Raw genomic sequence first — 23805 nt, 5'->3', positions numbered from 1 at the left:
AAGGAAGTTTTTAGGCTGAAGAGAAATTATACTAGATAGAAACTGGGATCCTCAGAAAAGAATGAAGAGCATCAGAAATGGAAAATCTCTTGGTAAATGCAAAAGACTATATTTTCTTTTTCCTCTTAATTTCTTTATTAACAATGTAACTTTAAAATTAAAATCATGTCTTGTGGGGTATGTTAGATGTATTATACATAACAACTAAAAAATAAAGAGGGATATGAGACTATATGGTTGCAAGATTTTCATATTTTAAATAAAATAGTACATTATTAACTATATGTTAACTGTGAAAAACTAGGGATGTCCATTATAATTGCCAGGGCAACCTTTACTTAAAAATGCAAAGGACAATACCTATGAAGCCAATAGGAAATTCTTAATGGTTCAAAGGAAATGAATGGAAAATATATGTCACATAAACAGTAAGCAAAAGCAGGCTGGCTAGCATTATTAGTATCAGATAAATTAGATTTCAAAACAAAATATATTAACAAGAATAAAGAAGACACTTCATAACAATAAAATAGATGATTCAGTAGGAAAACATAATCATAAATGAGTATAAATCCAATAATAGAGCTTCAACATATATGAAGCAAAAGTTGACAGATTTAAAGGGAAAAAATAGACAATTCCATATGATAGTTAAAGACCGCAATATGCTTTTGTCAGCAACTGATAGAAAAACTATACAAAAGGTGCAAGGGCGTGGAAGATTTGAACACATTACCCAACAACTGCAGAATACACATTCTTTTCAAGTGCACATGGAATGCTTACCAATACGAACTATACTTTGGGCCATAAAACGTCTCAATTAATGCCAAAAGATTGAAATCTCATAGATTATGTTCTCTGACAAAAATGGAATTAAGTTAGAAATCAAAAACAGTAGATGAGATAACCAGGAAAAATCCCAAATATGTGGAAATTAAACAACACATTTCTAAAGAAACTTTGGGTCAAAGAAAAAATTACAAGACAAGTTAGAGGACATTTTGAACTAAACAATAATGAAAATACAACCTACCAAAATTTGTGGAATGCAGCTAAAGTAAGGCTTACAAGGAAATTTATGGCTTTAAGTGCCTATATTAGAAAAGCAGATAGGTCTCAAATCAATAATATAAGCTTTCACTCTAAGAAACTGGAAAAGGAAGAGCAAATTAAACCCAAAGCAGACCAAAGTAAGGAAATAGGTTAAATAAGTGCAGAAACCAATAAAATAGAAAACAATAGAGAAAATAATCAAAACCAAATGTTGGTTCCTTGAGAAGATTAATAAAATTGATAAACCTCTAACCAAACAGGTCAAGAAAAAAAGAGAGAGACATAAATTGCCAATATCATAAATAAAAGATGGATATAGCAAGAGTTTCTACAGATATATAAAGGATAATAAGGAATTATTACAAATGACCTTATGTCAGTAAATGGACAACTGGAAAAATTTGCCAAATAGACAAAATGGACAAATTCCTTGAAAGATACAAATAACAAAACTGACCAAGAAAAAATTAAAACAACAGCAAAAAACTCAAAGAGCTCTATATCAATTAAAGAGATTGAATTTACAATCAAAAACCTTTTTTTAAAACAAAGGGAAAAAAACCTTCAGGACCTGATGGCTTCAAAGGTGAATTTTATCCAAAAAAAAAATGAGGAAGAATGATTATCAACTCTATACAAACTCAGAAAATATAGAAAAGGAGAACATTTCCCAACTTATTTTATGAGACCAATTTTACCCTGCTTCCAAAACCAGACAGAACATCACAAGAAAAGAAAACTACAGACCCAGATCTCCCATGAACATACATACAAATATCCTTAACAAAATATTAGCAAGTTTTAACAGAATTTTAAAAGGATATACATTATGACCAAATGTGGTCTGTTTCAGGAATGCAAGGTTGGTTTAATATTGTGAAAGGCTCAAAACTCTCTACCTAAGACCAAGAATAGAGAAGGCACGAAAAGTCCACTCACACAACTTTTATTTAACATTGTTTTGGAGGTCCTAGCCAGTGCAATAAGAAGATAAAAAGAAATAAAAGGCATACAGATTGGAAAGGTAGATGTAAAACTATCTTCATTCACAGACGACATGAGTTATGTGTTGAAAATCTTAAGCAATCCCCCAAAAAGCTACTAGACTAATAAATGAACATTACAGAGGTGCCAAATATAAGATGCACATACAAAAAATTAATTGTATTTCTCTATCCTAACACCAAATAATTAGAAAATAAAATTTGAAAAACAACTCCATTCACAAAAAAACTTAGGAATAGATTTAATGAACAATGTGGCAACTACAAGACATTACAAAGGGGAATTAAACAAGACTAAATAAGTGTACATATATATCATTCCAAGGATTGGAAGATTCAATGTTGTTAAAACAGTAATCCTCCCCAAAATGATCTATGGACCAAAATTCAAAAAGCTTCTTTTGAAAAAAATGACAAGTTGATTTTAAAATTTAAAAGAGAGCAAAGTACTCAAAACAACTAAAACAATTTTGAAAAATAAAAACAAAGTTGGAGGACTTATACTACTTGATTTCAAAGGTTACTATACACTTACAGTAATAAAGACAGCATGTCGCTGCCATAAGGATAGACATATAGATAAATAAACAGAACAGATTCCAGGAAAAGATCCACAGGTATAAGGTCAACTGATTTCTAAGGTATCAAGATAATTCAATGGAGATAGGATAGTTTTTATAATAAATAGTGTTGGAACAACTGGATATTGTATTTGGAAATAACGAACTTCAGCCTTACCTCATACCATACATAAAAACTAACTAAAAAATATTCATAGACCTAAATGTTAGAGATAAAACTATTATATTTCTAGAAGAAAAATCTTTATATCCTTGGGTTAGGCAAAGATTTCTTAAACAGGATACCAAAAGCATATAAGGTAAAAGAAAAAATCTGATAAAATGGAATTCATGGCTTAAAAGTTTAACTTCTCAAAAGTCAAAGTTAAGAAAACACAAAGGTAAGCCACAGACTGGAAGCAAAGTTTTTCAAAACAAAGACCTTCTACTCAGAATATATAAAGAACTCTTACAACTCAATAAAAAGAAAACCAAAAAAAAAAAATGGACAAAACTAAAAATGCACAAAACATCAGAACAGACATTTCCCAAAAGAAGATATACAAATGGCCAATAAGCACATGAAAATATGTTCAACTTCACTAGCCCTCAGAGAAATACTAATTAAAACCAGAATGAAATACCACTACACACCCACTAGAATGACTAAAGTTTAAAGACTATCAATACCAAGTGTTAGTGAGATTGGTGAGAATGTGGAGCAACTGGAACTCGCTCCTACATTGCTGGTGAGAATGTAAACTGTTACAGTCACTGTGTAAAACAATATGGCAATACCTTATACCATTAAATATTTATTTACCACAGTCAAGCAATTCCATTCCTAGGTATTCATCATAGAGAATACGTCCTCATGAAAACATGTATGTAAATATTCGTAGCAGCATTATTCATAACGGTCAAAAACCGGAAACACCCCAAATAATATATACACACCATGAGACACTACAGAGCAATAAAAAGGAACAAAATATTAATATGTACAACAACATGAATGAATCTCAAAAACATTATGCTAAATAAAAGAAGTCAAACAGAAAAGACTGTGTATTGAATGATTCCATTTATATGAAATTCTAGAAAAGGCAACATTATAGTGACAGAAAGTAGATCAATGTCTGCCTGGGACTGGGGATCAAGAGCAAAGCGGCACAAGGAATCTGCTTAGGGTAAGAAGACTATTTTTTATTCTGGTTAGCGTCATGGTTACACCACTGTATCTGCTTAGCAAAATTCATTAAACTGTGCTTTGAAAGTGGGTGAATTTCATTATATGTAACTCCATAATAAACAAAAAGAGAATAAAATAACATGTATTCCAATACATAAGTACTTGGGCATGTCTACACTAGAATACATGATAACATAGCCAGATGCTTGTACTTACTTATAATGAAGAAGTTTGGATTTATGAGAAATAAGACAGTGTCGATTTTTATTTATATTTGACATTTCAAGTTAAGGGCTAAATAAATACATTTGTTTATACATGTGATTCCACAAATCCGTGATTCCATGAATAGGCTAGTCACATAAAGACTAATAAAAGTATATTGTACAGGTGATCCCCCAAAAAATCAAAGAAATGAAGAAACAGATTTTAAAACATTCAATACTGGGGCCAGCCCGTGGCCGAGTGGTTAAGTTCACGCGCTCTACTTCAGCAGCCCAGGGTTTTGCCGGTTCGGATCCTGGGAGCGGACATGACACCACTCATCAAGCCATGCTGAGACAGCATCCCACGTGCCACAACTAGAAGGACCCACAACTAAAAATACACAATTATGTACCAGGGGGCTTTGGGGAGAAAAAGGAAAAAATAAAATCTTAAAAAAAAAAATTCAATAGAGCGTAATCCATACAGAATATTAGCAAAAAAGACCCACCATACATATGATAGGGATCACAAAGAAAAATGCCAAACAATAGACCAAAATAAATATTAAAACCAAATTCCAGAACACTTTCCTAAAATTAAAGGAAAATCTTGATGCCACATTTTGAAAGAATACACCACAATCATTTCAGCATGGCCAAAACTGAACCATATTACAGTTAAAACTACTTTAAAGGAAAATAAAAAATCGTTTGAGCAACCAGGCAAAAAGGGTAAGTCACTAAAAGGGAAAAAAACAAGATTGTCACCAGACTTTTCAACAATTCTTAATGTCCAAAGAACTTGGTGTAACAAATTTAAGATTCTCAAGGAAGGGAAATATGAATCAAGGATTTCATATCTACCCAAACTAACCTCCAAGTACAAAGCTGCAAATAAACTATTGTAAATTTGCCAAAACTCAGGGTATGTTGATCTTGTGAGCCCTTACTAAAGAATCTATCAGAAAAGGACATTCAGACAACCAAAAACACTGAGGGACAGTAATATAAGAATCAGTGACGGTGAGCACTAAATATAAATACGCAGAACAAAGCTAAACCATGGTTATAAAGGAGAGAATATCGTAGATATAATATAATTATCAAAAATTGAGAGCACAGGGAATAAGGAGTGCATATGGATATGTCTAGCAGACATTAATTGGAAATAAAAGGATGTACTTTATATCAGATACTGAAGTAGAAGGAGCAAGGAAGAAGAGGTTACGAGGTAACTTCAATATTATTCAATGTAGGGAAACATTAAGTCCACAACAAAGGTGGACTAATGGTATCATATAAAGGTATTGTACAAAGTTAAGCAATAGAGCAAGAAAGCAGATAAAACTCACTGTGTAATGAAAAAGCATAGCTACAAAAGACATAAAAATAAAACAATATGATAGAACCGTGGCCAAACATATTAATCATATCAATAGATGTAAATGGGCTTAACTCACCTATTGAAAGAAAAGGATTTTCAGATTGGCTAATAAATCAAAATCCAACACTATGCAGAATACAAGAGACACACCTAAAACAAAGAGATTCAAAAGAGTTAAAAGTAAAAGGATGGAGAGAGATATGTCAGGCAAACACAAATAAAAAGAAAACAGGGGTCTTAATCTTGATATCTGACAAGGTGGAATTGAGAGCAAAAAGCATTAAAATATATAAAGGCCACTTTGTAATTCTCAAGGCTACAATTCACAATGAAGATATTACAGTTATTAATATTTATGCACCCGATAACAGAGTAATAACTTTCATTAAGCAGAAACCTACAGGAGATGCAAGGAGAAACAGACAGAAACACACTAACAATAGGAGACTTTAACATACTTCTCACAACCCAAGATCAAGCAGACTAAAAATTAATAAAGGTATAGAAGACCTAAACAACACAAAGTAGCTCTTGCAGATCTCTATCAAACTCTGAACCCCAATACTCATGTGTAGCTAAATGACAAGGATACTTGCTGAGAAATGCTTCATTGGGCGATTTTGTCATTGTGCAAACATCATAGAGTGTACTTACACAAACTTAGATGGTATAGCCTACTACATACCTAGGCTATATGTTGTTAATCTTATGGGACCACCATCATATATGCCATCTATCATTGACCAAAACGTTGTTATGCCGTACATGACTATTACAGAGATTACAGCTTCTTTTCAAATACATATAGAACACTCACAAAAACTGATCAAATCTTAGGCCACAGAGAAAACCTCACTAAGTTCCAAAGTATAGAAATAACACAAATATCATCCTCAGACTATAATGCAATAAAACTAGAAATCAACAACAAAAAAAATACATTAACCAGACTTATTGTGGTGATCATTTCACAATATGTACAAATATCATTATGTTGTACACCTTAAACTAATGTTATATGTCAATTATACATCAATAAAAAAGAAATAAAACATACACACAAAAATATAACATAAAAAAACAAAAATGCCCTTCCACGTGGAAGTTTACAAGCACACTTTTAAACAACTCTTGGGTCAAAAGTAAAATACAAAATTAAATTGCAACCTTCTTGAAAATAATAATAAAAGCCTGACATTATCAGAATCTGTAGGCTACCATTAACTGTAACGAGAGATAAAGAAGGGCACTACATAATGATAAAGGGAACAATCCAACAAGAGGATATAACACTTGTAAATATCTACGCACCCAACATAGGAGCACCTGAATATATAAAGCAATTACTAACAGACATGAAAGGAAAAATAGATAGTAACTCAATAATAGTAGGGGACTTTAATGCTCCACTTACACCAATGGACAGAACATCCAAACAAGATCAATAAGGAAACACTAGCCTTAAACAACACGTAAGACTAGATGGACTTAGTAGATATATACAGAACATTTCATCCAAAAACCACAGAATACACATTCTTTTCAAATGCACATGGAACATTCTCCAGGATTGATCACATATTAGGCCACAAAACAAGTCTCAACAAATTTAAGAAGACTTAAATAATACCAAGCATCTTTTTTGACAACAAAAGTTTTAAACTAGAAATCAACTACAGGAAGAAAATCAGAAAAGCACAAATATGTGCAGATTAAACAAAATGCTACTAAACAACGATTGGGTCAATGAAGAAATCAAAGGAGAAATCAAAAGGTACCTGGAAACAAATGAAAATGAAAATACTGGGGATGGCCTCATGGCCAAGTGGTTAAGTTCGTGCACTCCACTTCAGCAGACCAGGGTTTCACTGGTTCGAATCCTGGGCGCAGACATGGCACTGCTCATCAGGTCATGCTGAGGCAGCGTCCCACAAGGACCCACAACTAAAACATGCAACTATGTACTGGGGGGATTTGGGGAGAAAAAGGAGAAAAAAAAAAAGAAGATTGGCAACAGTTGTTAGCTCAGGTGCCAATCTTTAAAAAAAAAGAAAGAAAGAAAGAAAATGAAAATACAACATGCAAAAATCTATGGCATACAGCAAAAGCAGTTCTAAGAGGAAAATTTAAAGCAATTCAGGCCTACCTCAACAAACCAGAAAAATCCCAAATAAATAATCTAACAGTACACCTAAAGGAAGTGGAAAAAGAAGAACAAACAAAGCCCAAAATCAGTAGAAGGAAGGAAATAATAAAAATCACAGCAGAAATAAATGAAATAGAGACTAAGAAAACAATAGAAAAAAATCAATGAAACCAAGAGCTGGTTCTTTGAAAATATAAACAAAATTGACAAACCTTTAGCTAGACGCACCAAGAAAAAAAGAAGGAAGGCTTCTTCTATAGACTATAATGCAATAAAACTAGAAATCAACAACAAAATTGGATAATCTAGAAGAAATGGATAAATTTATAGAAACATACAAGCTACCAAAATGGAATCAAGAAGAAATAGAGAATTTGAACAGACCAATCACCAGTAAGGAGATTGAAACAGTAATCAAAAACCTCCTAAAACATAAAAGTCCAGGATCAAACGGCTTCCCTGGTGAATTCTGCCAAACATTCAAAGAAGACTTAATACTTATACTTCTCACACTCTTCCAAAAACTTGAAAAGGAGGGGAAGCTTCCTAACTCATTCTACGAAGCCAATATTACTCTGACACCAAAACCAGACAAGGACATCTCAAAAAAAGAAAATTACAGGCCAATATCACTGATGTACATCAATGCAAAAATCCTCAACAAAGTACTAGCAAATTGAATACAACAATACGTTAAAAAAGATCATACACCATGATCAAGTGAGATTCATTCCAGGGACGCAGGGATGGTTCAACATCCACAAATCAATCAACGTGATACACCACATTAACAAAATGAAGAATAAAAATCACATCATCATTTCAATAGATGCAGAGAAAGCATTTGACAAGATACAGCATCCATTTATGATAAAAACTCAGAATAAAATCGGTATAGAAGGAAAGTACCTCAACATAATAAAGACCATATATGACAAACCCACAGTTAATATCATTCTCAATGGAGAAAAACTAAAAGCTATCCCTCTAAGAAAAGGAATTGGACAACAATGCCCACTTGCACCTCTCTTATTTAACATAGTATTGGAAGTCTAAGCTAGAGCAATCAGGTAAGAAAAAGAAATAAAAGGGATCCAGATTGGAAAGGAAGAAGTGAAACTGTCACTATTTGCAGATGATATGATTTTATATATAGAAAACCCTAAAGAATCCACCAAAAGCTTTTAGAAACAATAAAGAAATACAGTCAAGTTGCAGGATACAAAATCAACATACAAAAATCAGTTGCATTTTTATACACCAACAACGAAGTAGCAGAAAGAGCAATTAAGAATACAACCTCATTTACAATTGCAATGAAAAGAATAAAGTATCTAGGAATAAACTTAACCAAAGAAATGAAAGATCTGTAAACTAAAAGTATAAAACATTGAAAGAAGTTGAAGAAGACACAAAGAAATGGAAAGATATTCCGTGCTCTTGGATTGGAAGAATTAACATAGTTAAAATGTCCATACTTCCTAAAGCAACCTACAGATCCAATGCAATCCCTATCAAAGCTCCAAAAACTGTTTTACAGAAATAGAGCAAAGAATTCTAAAATTTATATGGACAACAAAAGACCCCAAATAGCCAAAGGAATCTTGAGAAAAAAGAACAAAGCTGGAGGTATCACACTCCCTGAGTTCAAAATAAACTACAAAGCTATAGTAATTAAAACAGCATGGTACTGGCACCAAAACAAAAAGACAGATCAATGGAATCAAATTAAAAAGCCCAGAAATAAACCCACACATCTATGGACAGCTAATTTTCGACAGGGGAGCCAAGAACATATGATGGAGAAAGGAAAGTCTCTTCAATAAATAGTGTTGGAAAAACTGACACCCACATGCAAAAGAATGAAAGTAGACCATTATCTTACACCACATACAAAAATTAACTCAAAATGGATTAAAGACTTGAATGTAAGACCTGAAACCATTAAACTTCTAGAAGAAAACAGAGGCAGTACACTCTTTGACATCAGTCTTAGCAGCATATTTTCAAGTACTGTGTCTGGCCAGGCAAGGAAAACAATAGAAAAAAAGAAACAAATGGAACTACATCAAACTAAAAACTTCCTGCACAGCAAAGGAAACCATCAACAAGACAAAAAGACAACCTAACAATTGGGAGAAGACATTTGCAAACCATATATCTGATAAGGGGTTAATATCCAAAATATACAAAGAACTCATGCATCTCAACAACAAAAAAACCAACAACTCAATTAAAAAGTGGGCAAAAGATCTGAACAGACATTTCTCCAAAGAAGATATGCAGATGGCCAACAGGCACATGAAAAGATGTTCAACATCATTAACTGTCAGGGAAATGCAAATCAAAACTACAATGAGATATCACCTCACTCCAGTCAGAATGGCTATAATTAACAAGAAAGGAAACAACAAGTGTCGGAGAAGATGTGGAAAGAAGGGAACCTTCATATACTGCTGGTGGGAGTGCAAACTGGTGCAGCCACTATGGAAAACAGTACGGGGATTCCTCAAAAAATTAAGAACTACCATATGATCCAGCTATTCCACTGCTGGGCATTTATCCAAAGAACATGAAAACATGAATGCATAAAGATACATGCACCCCTATGTTCATTGCAGCATTATTCACAATAGCCAAGACTGGGAAGCAACCTAGGTGCCCATCAAGGGACGAATGGATAAAGAAGATGTGCCATATATACACAATGGAATACTACTCAGCCACAAGAAACAATGAAATTCAGCCATCTGTGACAACATGGATGGACCTTGAGGGTATCATGCTAAGTGAAATAAGTCAGAGGGAGAAAGTCAAATACCGTATGATCTCACTCATAAGTAGAAGATAAAAACGACAAACAAACACGTGGAAACAGAGATTGAATTGGTGGTTACCAGAGGGGAAGGGGGGAGGGAGGAGAGTGAAAAGAGTATTAGGCACATGTGTGTGGTCATGGTTGTAATTATTCTTCAGGTGGTGAACATGATGTAATCTACACAGAAATCGAAACACAAAATGATGTACACCTGAAATTTATATAATGTTATAAACCAATGTTATCACAATAAAAAAAGGAAATGTCAAAGAAAAATATATTGCATGAAATGCCTATATCAAAAATATTAAAATTAATTAATTAACTAATTAATTAACACTCAACTCAAAAAGCTAAAAAAGGAACACCAAAATAAAACAAAGAAATAGGGGAACAAAGGGAATTAATAATAAAAGCAGAAATTAATTTAGAAACAAAAAAAAACCCAGTAGAATTAATAAATCCAAAATTGGTTCCTTAGAAAAGAAATCAACAAAACAGAGAAACTACCAACTAATTTAATCAATAAAAAGGGGTTGGGGGAAGATACCACAAATATACAACGTTAGGAATAATAAGGAGAAAATAAACATCAAAATCCGGGAAATTTTAAAATTTCTAAAAGAATCTTTTGTACAATTCTATGCAAACAAATTTGAAAACTTAGATGAAATGAAACATTTTTTTAGAGAAATAAAACTTACCAAAAATGACCCCGGTAGAAACATAAAGTCTAACTAGAACAAGGGTCATAGAGGAAATAGAGAAAGAAGTTAAAGAGTTCCACTACAAAAAAGCACCAGGCCAGATGATTTCCAGGGGAACCCTAACAAACTTGTAAAGATCAGATAACCTCAAAGTTACTTTAATTATTCCAGAGCATAGAAAAGGAAGGAAAACTTCCAAACTCACTTTATGTAGTAAGGATAACACTGCTCCCAGATTCTGACTAGAATTACTCCCCACCCCCTCAAAAAACCCTATGGACCAATCTAACTTATGAATATCAATGCAGAAATTATTAAATAAAATATGACAAAATCCAATCCAGCATATTAATAAAGTTAAGAGAAGTTACATGGTTTCCATAGATACAGAAAATGAACAAAATTCAATGCCATTCAGATTTTTTCTAAAAAAATTCAATAAAATAAGAATTGATGGATACTTCCTTAGTATACTACCTCAGCCTGAAAGAATACCTTACTTAATAAAGAAATACTAGAGGTTTTCCTACTAAAATTAAAAATAAGACAAGAATACTGACTCTCTATGCTATATTTAACATTGTGTTGGAGACATTTGCCAACGCAATTAGAAAAGAGAAAGCAATTAGAGATATAAAATTGGATAGAAAAGAAAGGATAAAACTATTTTCTATTTGCAGATTATGTAATTATATATCTTGAAAATCCAAAGAATAGATGGAAAAACAACTACAAAAAGAAAATAATTTAGTAAAGTAAGGTTATAAAATTAGCATACAAAAATCAATAGCCTTCATGCATAAAAATGAAAATATAGAAAAAAAGGCAGACCCCAATTATGATAGGAAAAAAGATAAAAGAAAATAGCAAGCATAAGCTTAACAAGAAATTCCAAAAGCCTCCCTGGAAAGGCACAAAAAGTCTTGAATAAATGAGAAGACATACCATATTCTTAGACAGTAAGATTCAATATCCTAAAGATGTCAGTTCTCCCTGTTATTTTATAAACTTAATGTGATATTCATAAAAATACCATCAAGCTTTTTTCTGGAGCTATGCAACTTTATTATAAAATTACTTTGGAAGAATGAAAAAGAATAGCCAAAAACATCTGGAAAATAAGAACAATGTTGAATGGGGGAGGGGTATGCTAACAAAATTCTCTACAAAAATTTTAGCCTACAGTAGGGAAAAGAAGAGCAATAATGGTCATAAGGAGCAAGTATTGGCTGTCTGTGAATAAGTCACGCCAAGTTCACTTCAATTTCCTATTTCTTTTAGAGATCTAGAAAAAGTATCAAAGGAAAACTGAAGATAGAATATATACATCTCAGCAAAGTGTGATGCCTTTGGGGACTCGACTGTAAGCTCCCCTAGGCTGAAACAGAGCCTGACACATTGTAGACACCCAATAAATATTTGTTGAATAAGAGAATGGACAAGTTGATGACATATGGATTGGGAAGTACCACAACAGAATGGATTTGTAGCTGCTGAAACTGTTATATCTAAAATGTATTGATTAACGGCTCAAAGGTTACTTGAAACAAGCTATTTAATGGTATGTCATGGGGGTTTTGTACTTCTTTTCTCCTCATCAACATTTTTATTTTGGGTATTTCATATGGGAATGCATATTATTTTGGCAGTTAATGCAAAACTAATGGAAGAATGGCTAATATGTTGAACGATAAAATCAGGCATAACAACCAGGGACCGGCCCAGTGGCATAGTGGTTAAATTTGTGCACTCCACTCCAGTGGCCTAGGGTTCGCCAGTTCCCGGATACAACGGACCTGTGCACTACTTATCAAATCATGCTGTGGCAGATGTCCCACATATAAAGTAAAGGAAGATAGGCACGGATGTTAGCTCAGGGCCAATCTTCCTCAGCAAAAAGAGGAGGACTGGGGGCTGGCCCCGTGGCCGAGTGGTTAAGTTCGCGCGCTCCGCTGCAGGCAGCCCAGTGTTTCGTTGGTTCGAATCCTGGGCACGGACATGGCACTGCTCATCAGACCACGCTGAGGCAGCGTCCCACATGCCACAACTAGAAGAACCCACAACGAAGAATATACAACTATGTACCGGGGGGCTTTGGGGAGAAAAAGGAAATAATAAAAATCTTTAAAAAAACAAAAAAGAGGAGGACTGGCAGCAGATGTTAGCTCAGGATTAATCTTCCTCAAAAAAAAAGAAATCAGGCATAACAAAGAAATGACACTAATAGGAAAAAATTTAATAGAGTTTGTAGTGGGTTGAATCATGTACCCCCCAAAAGATATGTTCAAGTCCTAACCCCTGGTACCTATGAATGCAACCTTATTTGGAAACAGGGTCTTTGCAGATGTAATCAAGTTAAGATGAGGTCATACTGGATTAGGGTGGGCCCTAAATTCAAAGACTGGTGTATTTAAAAGAGAAAGGAAAGGGAGATTTGGGTACAGAGACACAGGCCGTGTGAAGATGGAGGCAGAGGCTGGAGTGATGCAGTACAAGCCAAAGAACGCCAAGGATTCCCAGCACCCACACGAAGCTAGGAGAGGGGCAAGGAAGGATTCTTCCCTAGAGCCTGCAGAGGGAACGTGACCCTGCCGACACCTTGATTTTGGACTCCCAGCCTCCAGAACTGCGAAAGAATAAACTTCTGTTGTGTTAATCCACCCAGCTTGTGGTAATTTGTTACAGCAGCCCTACAAAACCAATACAGAGTTAAACAAAGCTCTCTATCTTTCTACTGCACAGATAGAGGAGGAAGGAAAACAGGCTTAACAGATAGTCTTGTGGAAAAGATCTGTCAGTTTCAGCAGATCAGCAGCTTAACATGACAATACAAAGAGCTAAAGGAATCCTTACATTTTGAAATAGAGATCCTGTACTCTCTGCTAGCAATGCTACATATAAGGTATTGAGTCCTTTTACAAGTGCCACACTTACAGGACATAAGGAGGACCTGGAATGCATTCTGAAACATGACATAAAAGGGAAAGTGTCTCAAAACTGTCCTGTTATCATGCAACATTTGTGAGCAACGACTCTACACATGGTACATTGTCTAACCTCTAGGAAGAGCTCACCCAACTCCCAAAAAGGTGGAGCTCTAACCTGGGTCAAAGGTGATGGGAAGTTACTGAAGGGTTTTAAAGAAGAGAATGACATGATAGCCTCTGTATTTCAGATAGATCCCTAAGGGGGCTACGTGAGGATAGATTAGGTGGGGACTAGAGCAGACACAGGGAGAAAAATTAAAAGGCTGTTATAATAGAGAAATGACAAATTCCCTAATTAGGATGGTGATGGTAAGAATAAAGAGGAAGTGAGGTCTCTGAGGAATGTGGAAGACATTGAACCAGAGTAATAAAACAATAACACTTGACTCTCAAAACTATTATGAAAATGAATTAAGGAAATATATGTCCAAGTGCTTAATATATAGTAGACATAAACAATAGACATCTAAACTCTCCTTTCTGGAGATCTTCAGGTTCAAACATATGTAACTCTGACATGCTAAACTGGTTACATGATTGTGAGTTATCATCTGTTGCCACTTCTGAGGCAAGTTTATTTTTTCTTAAAAGAAAAAGAACATTATATACATATAAATGTACATGTTTATACACACATGTGTGCACACATATGCATAAATACACATGTGTATACACATACACACATCCTTTCAGTTTTCTTCTAGTGTCAGACCCAGTTTCTGAGACCAATGAACATGAAAGATACCCGGAAATGCTGAATACCCCTCTCCAATTTTAATCCCATACCAAATATTAAATGAGACTCACATGATAAACTATGTGCTGTTTAGGAGCATTGTTCTTGAAAGGTCCAAAAGGAGGGAAAACAAGACAGAAATGAAATGTATGGATTTAAAAAAGCTAAAAATTCTAAATGAAAGAGTTGAGCTTTCACACTACAGAAGCTAGCTTACTGTATCAATAAGAATACGTTTTTGCTTAATGTACTTTTTGATGCAATAAACATTTCATTTCTAAGCCAATATATGTGTGTATTTATGCAGAGCTACCCAAATCTTCTCAGAATATAAAAAATAAATGCATATGAATTTCCAACATAACACTGCAAAACAAAAATCCCAACTTAAAGTCTATTTATTGGTTGAGTAATCAATACATACCATTTGAACAGATGTATTATCAAAGGATCCAAGTCAGACTACAGCATGAAGAGTCCCTAACTTCAGATGTACTGTCACTTTATCTTAAGAAAAACATTTGGCTGTATGCTAACGTTGTCTACCAATTAATAATCATAATTATTATGCTGAATATAGTAATAGAAAGTTTTAACTAAAGAGAATGAACCAGAAACACAATGAACAGTCAGGGAAAGTATAACTTGTTATATAAATACTATAAAATTTGATTTAGCAAATATGTTTAAGTACTTTTGACAACTATATTTTTATTTACCTGTAAATCCATTTGAAAAGCATAAGAACATTGTATAGAATGTAGAAGTTCATATTAATGAAAATGTGAAATCTTCAAATTAATGATATCAAAAAACTTACATAATCCTTCTTTATGACAGACATTTAATTCACCCTCAATCATTTTTACTTAAGAAACAGTTTTTGTGCAAACACTGTGCACTAGACAATGGTTTATATGCTGGAGACACAGAGATGAACATACTAGTCTACACACAAATGAAGGCAACTAACAAGAAAACTAATTATTGCAACACAGCGTGAGCACATGAGTCGGGCAATCACGCAGGGCGTCCAAGCTACGTAGTGAACAATAAGTAAGCATTAGAAAGGCAAAGAAGAGGGCCATGAAGAGAAAGAAAGCATTTCAGGCAAAAAGATCATGTGCATCGGAGGACCTGAAAAAAATATTCCAATGTAACAAGATCACGGAGTTAGGGCAGAGATCTAGTTGGACAGGCTACAATCAACAGGGCTTGGCAATTTGTTGAACAGTAATGGTAGAGAAAAGGAGAAGCCTAGGAAGATACCCAATCTGTTGACTTGAGTGATTGGGTAGATGGTGGTGCCATTCACTGAAATGAGTACTATAAAAAAAAGTGGAAGTTTGGGACAGAAGACAATGAGTTTGGGTTTGAGACACCTATGGATGCCTGGATAGAGATAGAGGCCTGTAGTTAGAGACATGTTTAGACTACAAAATTGTATTTGAGTGTCATCCACATAGAAGTGATAACTGATATCAAGCGAGAGAATGAGAACAAGAGTCTGTGGGATTTAAAAAAACAAAAGATGGGGCTGGCCCGTGACACAGTGGTTAAATTCACCGGCTCCACTTTGGCGGCCCCAGGTTCATAGGCCCAGATCCCAAGTGCAGACCTACATGCTGCTCATCAAGCCATGCTGAGAGGGTATCTCACATACAAAAAAACAGGAAGATTGGCATGGATGTTAGCTCAGCGACAATCTTCCTCAAGCCAAAAGAGGAGGATGGCAACAGATGTTAGCTCAGGGCCAATCTTCCTCACACACAAAAAAAGGAAGACTAACAACAGAATCTTGTTTTTAAGGATAGGGATAAGAAAATAGCCCAAAGAAAAAAATCTGAGTAGGAACAGCCAGAAAAGAAAGAAGAAAAGGAGAGTTTAAATAAAGAATATGGCAACTAGTGTCAAATCACACAGAGAAATCAGGTAAGAGCTAAAAACCAGGCATTCCTTCCGCTATGACAAATATGGTGAATAGCCATACTCTAATTTTTGCATATATGAATAAAACTAGAGTTTCCTCTATAAGAAGTTAGCAATGTTGTTGTGCAAAGATTTCTAAATGACTACAGGTTGCAGTGCTATTCAAAGGAGAAGCACTTTTCTATTTTAGTAATATTACCTAATAATGTACATAAAAATAAATAAAACCATCTATTGATTTCTTCAAGCATGGCCCTTAAATATGCAGGGGAGAGGGGCAAGTTCAACCTCAAATCATAGTACTAATTAGCTATACTCTTAAAAGTGTTTGTTTTCGATGTAATCAAAAAGGTTTTTAGTTACTAAGATAAAGATGTTGGGAAGGGTAAATACACTAAAAATGGCACACATTCATATTTCTCTAATTAGCTATTTTGAGCTTATGCCCAAAATATCAGGAGGTTATTTTCCAAACTTGACAAACATTTTGATGGATATTTATATAAGTGATTTATGTTTACCAGCTGCTACACTGTCATCATAATATAAAAGGTGATGGATAGGCAGCTCATGCCCCACAAACGTTCCATTTAGGGGATCAGCCAGTTCCTTGACAGATGTACCAAGTCAAGGAATTGCCATGCAGGGATCCCCTCCCACCCAAAATGGATCAGGCTGATTGCTGTAGAGGAGACCTGGAGACAAGGAAAGGAGAATAAAAAATCGTCCAACAGCCCACGTCCCATTCAAACAATATCGTGGCTACTGTTTTTCTGCTACACTCTGGGGAGCTAGCTCCAAACTTTACAATTATCCTTATTTTAGCAGCAAGCACAAGGTTTTATACTTGATGATGACGATGATGATAACAGTTAACATGTATTAACTCCTCATTATGTGCCAGGATTCTGTGCTAAGTACTTTTCATAGATCACCTCATTTAATCTTCACAACAAATATGACTATCCCCATTTTATAAATAATGCAGTCGAGGCTTGGAGAGGCTGAGTTAACTTGTCCAAGGTCACAGAGATTGCAAGAAGCAGAGCCAGGATTCAAACCCAGGCAGCAGGCTGATTCTAGAAACCCAACTCTTAACATCTGCCATTATGAAAAGCAGGCTTCCTTTGAACAAGCACACCCAAAGTACTCCAGATTGGTCAATTTTAACTCTTAGAAGACAGAGAAAGCTGGGGGGGGGAAGGGAGACTTCTCTTTGTCTTCATTAGAATCCCAAAGAACTATAAATTCTTATTTTTATCATTCCAGACTCTATATCAGCTACATAAACATTTTCACTAGAGTGAACTCTCACTGTAAGGAAAAGAAGCATTTGGAGGAAAAATTTTAACTCTTGTGCAATCACCTCAGAAATTGCTAGGAAGCTTTCACCTTCTGTTATGATGTTCTGCACATAGCATAGGAAACAGCTCGAATGTAGAAAAACAGGCTCCCAACTATATCTTAGCTAAAACTAGCCTCTCTTTCATCATTATTCCTTATTAATTTTTAAAACTGCCACTACATAAAAATAAAATCATTTTTCACATATCTGTGATACATTACATTTCAAAAGTAAATCACGTAACCTCTTTGGGTTGAAATGCAAGTACTTCCTCCTGCTGGATCAACCAAACAGTTCCACTTCCTGTACCAGTGAAACCTTTACTTACATCAAGAGACCTCAGGAAGAAGAGTAATAAAAATAATATTTTGATGTTTTATTAAACCTAATTCTCCCCCTTAGTCCTTAGGAAAGTGGTAACTGAGCACACCCCTGAATGCAGAGGAGAAATGAATGCTCTCATTTTCTCCCATTCTGGTGGTCTTCACATCCAGTAGAAAAGAATATCTCTTGGCCCTCCCTTCTCTTTCTCCTTCCCTCTAACCACACTCCTACCAAGTCCAAGGATAAAATACCACAGATCTACAACTTCTTTTTAATAAAAAATATTCACCTTCCACAAATATCAAGTATGCAGCCTTTCACGTGTTTGCTTTATTTTCAGGTATATAATGTGCACTAGAGTGTTAACCCATTCATGCTAGTGCATGTTAAGAGAGAAAGAAAAGAGACTCTTAACTTCCCTTCACTCTAATAAAAATACCTAGAAATACCCAAAGCATCCTTATCCTTTTCACAGCTTACTCCTTTGCCCTCCAAAACCCTCAGGACTAAACAAAGACAGCTGCTACTATTACTCCTTACTTCGTAGATGGAAACTCTGAGGCACAAAACTGTTAAGTTAATTGTCCAGTGTCTCACTGTTGGTCAGAAGGGCATGCAAAACTCAAATCCACATGTTCTATCTTCAGATATGGTTTCCTTTCCATCATCTACAGATGGAAAAATCTGCTTTAGAAACAATTTTAAAATAGCTGCTTAACCACACACTACACGCACTGCACAACCAAGTCCATATGTAGATTCATTCATCCTGGCATTCACTGCCCAGGAAAGAGACAAGGCAAAGCATCCAGTGCATCTCAAAATATAACAAAGAAGAGAAAACATAGGAAGAGGTCAGTAATACTCACTGGATTTAACCTGAAATTACTTACATAATATGTAACTATAAAATCAAATGATAGGTGGTGGTTTTCTTTAACAATTATACGATAATAAAACCTTCAAAGATGTGATATCCTCAAGTGGGAAGTTCTACACGGACTCCAATTATGTTACCATTACTCAAACATAATGCATCCTATTTTTTTGAAAGCCTCTATAGAAGCAAATTTATCTTCAAAGTTTAGATTTAACTTTTAGAAACAAGCAAAACAAATCACAAGAGAACTTCCTATTTAGAGGAGATTGACTACTAAGTGGGAAATAATTGTCAGTATTATAACCATCATTTGTTGAGTACTTGCTATCTGCTAGGCTCACTACACAACCTTTTGTGTGTATTCTCTCATTTATAATCACAACAACCCCATCGGCATTATTACCCCAGGTTTACAGATGAGTAAATAAAGTTCAAAAAGTTAATTATCTTGCCAAGGTCAAACGGTAAATGGCAGAACTAGAATTCAAACTCAGGTGTTCCAGATTCCAAAAAACATCGCAAAGACATACAAGCATTGGATAGTAGGTGGGCATAGACAATCTCTAATGAACCATCAGTCTGGGAATTCTATGAGTCTTCAGTTCATTTAATCTATCTGGTGAATACTGAATTTTATCATATACAAGCTACTGCTCCAAAATAATGAGACTACTGTTTTGAGTATCTCACAGAATAGCCTTGATAACCATTCCAAAGAAGAATTACAAAGACTGTTAAGTAGTGACAGTGTTATCAACATAACTGTGTTCTCCTTTGAAAGAAACAAGACTCAGTTAGATGAATAAGTTCTGGTATATTTGTTAAAAATTCAAACTCATTGCTTAACAAATACATCTTTTATTTACAATCAGAAGTTTAAGTTCCTGAATCCCTCAAGTGCACTCAGGAAAAGGTTTCACGTTAATCAACCTACCAAGTACATACCGAAGGCCTACTAACGCACACTGCAATAAGAGAGGCTATAGGGAGTGTATCAGAAACTTCCTCTGTCCACAAGGAGTTAGAAGGTTGTTTCCAACCAAACACACAGGCAATCATTACTGGGACATCCAAAATCCTCCTGCTATTTTTTATAGTTTGTATGAGCTGCCTTACAAAGGAAATCTCTTTGGAAAAATAATTAGATCGTTTTCCCAGAGCCCCTTTCACTTTCTTGGAAGCACCGACTCCTGCTTTAACCTATGGTTGTTTTTGGTTTAGCATTCGTGTTGGTATTACTGAATTGATTTTCCTCACACTCAATCCAGATTCTGCCTGGCTCCCGGCTCCCTCCCCCTTCCCTCTCTTCTTGCCTCTCCAACCCGAAGTGGAAACTGCAGACTCAAACTCCCCTATGGCTCCAGCACCGGGAACTGGGCATGCTCAGAAGGCCAGGCAGGCTTTGGTTGCTCTGACAGTTCCCCGCCCCTGATTTGCCGCTGCCCCCCTTCCCCCACTCCAGCAAGAGATACTGAAATGTTTATCTGAGAGATACGAGGCCTCTTTTTCCCGAGAATGACCCCATTTTAATTTCATTTCGCAGGGTCTTTCAGTCTTGCGAACCCCACCGCAAGCCCGAGGAAGACCGCATTTTTTTTCAGCACCGGGGACAGCGCCGCGTCGCGTTAACGTCCACCCTCCCCCACCTCTCTTCCACCACCCCCCACCCCCCACCCGCCCCAACCTCAGCCCCCACCCCCGCACCAGCACGATGCCAAGGTCTCCCGGCAGCCGCAAACGCCGCAACTGCAATAGCTCCCAGCCGGAGGCCGGGCCGGAACGCCGGGCCGGCTGCTACTTACACTGCTCCGCTTTGGTGGACATGGTGCTGTCCAGATGAAAAGGCTTTGCCCCAAAATCTGTGTCGTGTGAGCTCCCTCGCTCCGCCAGCGATGTTGCGAGGAAAAGAGCGCATACCCCCCACCCCCCACCCCCTCGCTTTCCCCCTCCCTTAGGCCCGTGTCGCTACCATTCGGACAAAACGCACATCAAATTGCAGAATTCGGTCCCGGAAGGTTAGGAAATCGCCCCCGGAGAAATGGGTGGGATTTAATAGGCGGCCAAAGGCTTCCTGTCCGTCCCCTCCTGGAGCTGCCCGCGTTGATGTGGGCGGGGAGACCGAAAGGAGAGAGCAAGCTGCGGCTCCTGGTGAAATGGGAAAATGGGCTCGACCGGGGGAGGAGTATTTCCATTCATAAGGCGCACGGAGGGGACGGGTGTTTCCCAGAGAAAAGCCTCTTAAAGTGCCGGAGTCCCCGATCATTTGGATCTCCCATTGGCGTTCTCCGGGCCTGTAAATCCTGCTCCCGGAGCAGCCCCTGGTGCCTCAACGGGATGACCGGAGAGGGACACAGGTGCGACCCACGCTTCGTCTCAACCTCCGGGAGGAAGGAGGGGGAGGCGGATCCGGGGCGGGCTGGAGAGAGCCGGGGCCGGAGGGCGGCGAGGATGCTCCTGAGGACCGTGAGGAAGGAAATGCAGAAGTAACCCTCAGCATGGCTTCCCGGCGTGCTGCGGTCCATGCCCTCTGCCTCCCCTCTCTAATGGGCTCTCCTGCTGCTGATTAGGATGGGAGGTCCAACTGCCAGGGGGCTGTGAGAAGACTTTAGAAGTCGGGGCTCGGGAAGGAGGAGATTTCCACGTATGGCGAAGCTGGAAGGGCCACAGAAAAGGAAAATGCACGGTTGGAGACAGGAAGAAGCCAGGTCCACTCAGGCTGGAGACAGGCACGTTAGGAAGCCCCTCTGCTGAGAAACCAAACGAAGCAACAGAAAAGGAAAGCACTGGAAAAGGGCGCCATGCATATTAGTAGGAAGATACTTAAAGAATCAGCTACAGAGCTGAGAGACATTCTGAGCCTGGACTTGGAGTTAGGAAGAACCAGATTCAAGACTCGGTTTTACCACTTATTGATTCTAGAGCCAATCTCCCTTTTAATCTTCTTAAGTCTTCAGGTTCTTCATCTCTAAAATGGGAACAATAAAACCTGCTCTGCTACCTAAAGAGTTACGGGGCAGATCAAATGGTATAACGAATGTGAGTCCTTATAAAATTGAAGGACCATACAATTGCCAATCCTTAGGACCATTCTTAATTCAAGTAATTTAGTTCGTGAGAGCTGAGGAGCAATGATCAAAGCAGGTTGATTTAGCAAAAGCTATAGGAGCAGAAATGTAAGAGTTGACCAGTTATTTTTAATGCTGATAACTGGGGTGACTAAATCAATGTTTTTCTATCTCACCAAAAAAGAATAAAACTTATTTTAGGAAAAAGAATGTTAAATTGTGCATGATATGCACAAAATCTTCAAAACAAATCTTTGATATTTAAGGAAAAATTTGTGAACAAGTATCAAGAAAATATGTTTCTGAGTAGCCCCAAAAAAGTCCACTGACAGCAAGGAAGCTGCCCATTATGATACACACAGTGGCCAAGTTTCATGGTATAGGCAAAAATGTTCGTAAAATTTTAGTGATTTGCCTCTTAAGGATGTATAACGACTGGACTATGTCACCTCGCTGATTGACAGGTTGGTCTCGTTAATCAGGCTGACCGTCCTATACCACTGTTTATTCCCAAAAACACATCCCAAAGAGAAGTTCCATTCTGTAGCCAAAGATAAATGATGATGTAAACAATGGTGCTGAAGAGTTAATTTGGGGTACAAATAAGTTGGAATGATTCTGAAGAAAATACGACTATAATGTAAATTTCTGAGATGACAAATATTTTGTGTGATTAAAAGAAAGCTCAATCATTTATTCAGAAATTTCCAGCAGACCTGAGACGTTGATAGAGAAAACAATAATTGAAATATTTTTTTGAAAAGTGATGTCTTGGATAATTCAGAAACAAAGTAACAAAGTATGTGTCGGAAAACTACTCCGGCGACCTATTTACTAATCCTGCTGTTTGTCAATTAAAGCTCCTACTACCCCATTGAGAGAGTATAAAGTTGTTAAGGGATACAGACTCAGCAGTTACACAGCTTGGGTTTGAATCTCAGTTCTGCCTCTTATGAGCTGTGTGACCTTGGGCAAGTTACTTCTCTATGTCTCAATTTCCTCACTTGCAAAATGCTCATAATAACATGGCTACTTCAAAATTGTTGTCAGGAGTAAATGAGTATGCATAAAGAATCTAGAACAATCCCTGACACATATGAGTGTTTGCTGTTGTTAGCATTACTGCTCAAGCCACTCAAATGCACCCATTCCATTAAGGTTAGTTCTGTTTCAAATTCTTCAAAGCTTGAAATCGTCCATATGATTGATATCCTAATCATTAACCTAGGCTCTTACAACTTCAGCCTTCTAACATGTCCATTGGGCTAATTCACTAACCTGGACCATCTCCGTTATCCAGTTTCTCCTTTCCAACAGATGGCCTGCGCCTTACTACTTCAAAGAAATAAATGTGAACTCCCTCACTTTTCCTTTCTGTCTCCACCTATCTGTGTCAACCTTTGTCTCTTCCTTTTCCTCTATTGCAGTACTGCCTCTCCTCATTGCCAGATTAAATGCCCTCTTCT

The 23805-nt window shown here is 36.6% G+C and overlaps 1 protein-coding gene across 14 annotated transcripts in view; it reads right to left on the bottom strand.

Annotated features, from left to right (window-relative positions):
- Positions 1-21386, bottom strand: part of UNC79 (unc-79 homolog, NALCN channel complex subunit) — a 244827-nt gene extending 223441 nt beyond the window's left edge. For 6 of the 14 annotated variants that reach the window (XM_044774248.2, XM_044774253.2, XM_070514223.1 and 3 more), the window contains exon 1: positions 21077-21183. In XM_044774248.2, the coding sequence (XP_044630183.1) occupies positions 21077-21098 (22 nt within the window). In that variant the 5' untranslated portion in view covers positions 21099-21183. Of the gene's footprint in view, positions 1-21076 lie in introns of all 14 variants that reach the window. The other 8 variants (XM_044774247.2, XM_044774249.2, XM_044774250.2 and 5 more) reach the window with 4 other exon arrangements.
- Between the last annotated feature and the right edge of the window lie 2419 nt (positions 21387-23805).

Source organism: Equus asinus, chromosome 7 (assembly GCF_041296235.1).
Source record: "Equus asinus isolate D_3611 breed Donkey chromosome 7, EquAss-T2T_v2, whole genome shotgun sequence".
In the NCBI taxonomy this organism is placed as follows: Eukaryota; Metazoa; Chordata; class Mammalia; order Perissodactyla; family Equidae; genus Equus; species Equus asinus.
The sequence above is the reverse complement of the archived record's forward strand: the minus strand, read 5'-3'. Positions and strand labels throughout refer to the sequence as shown.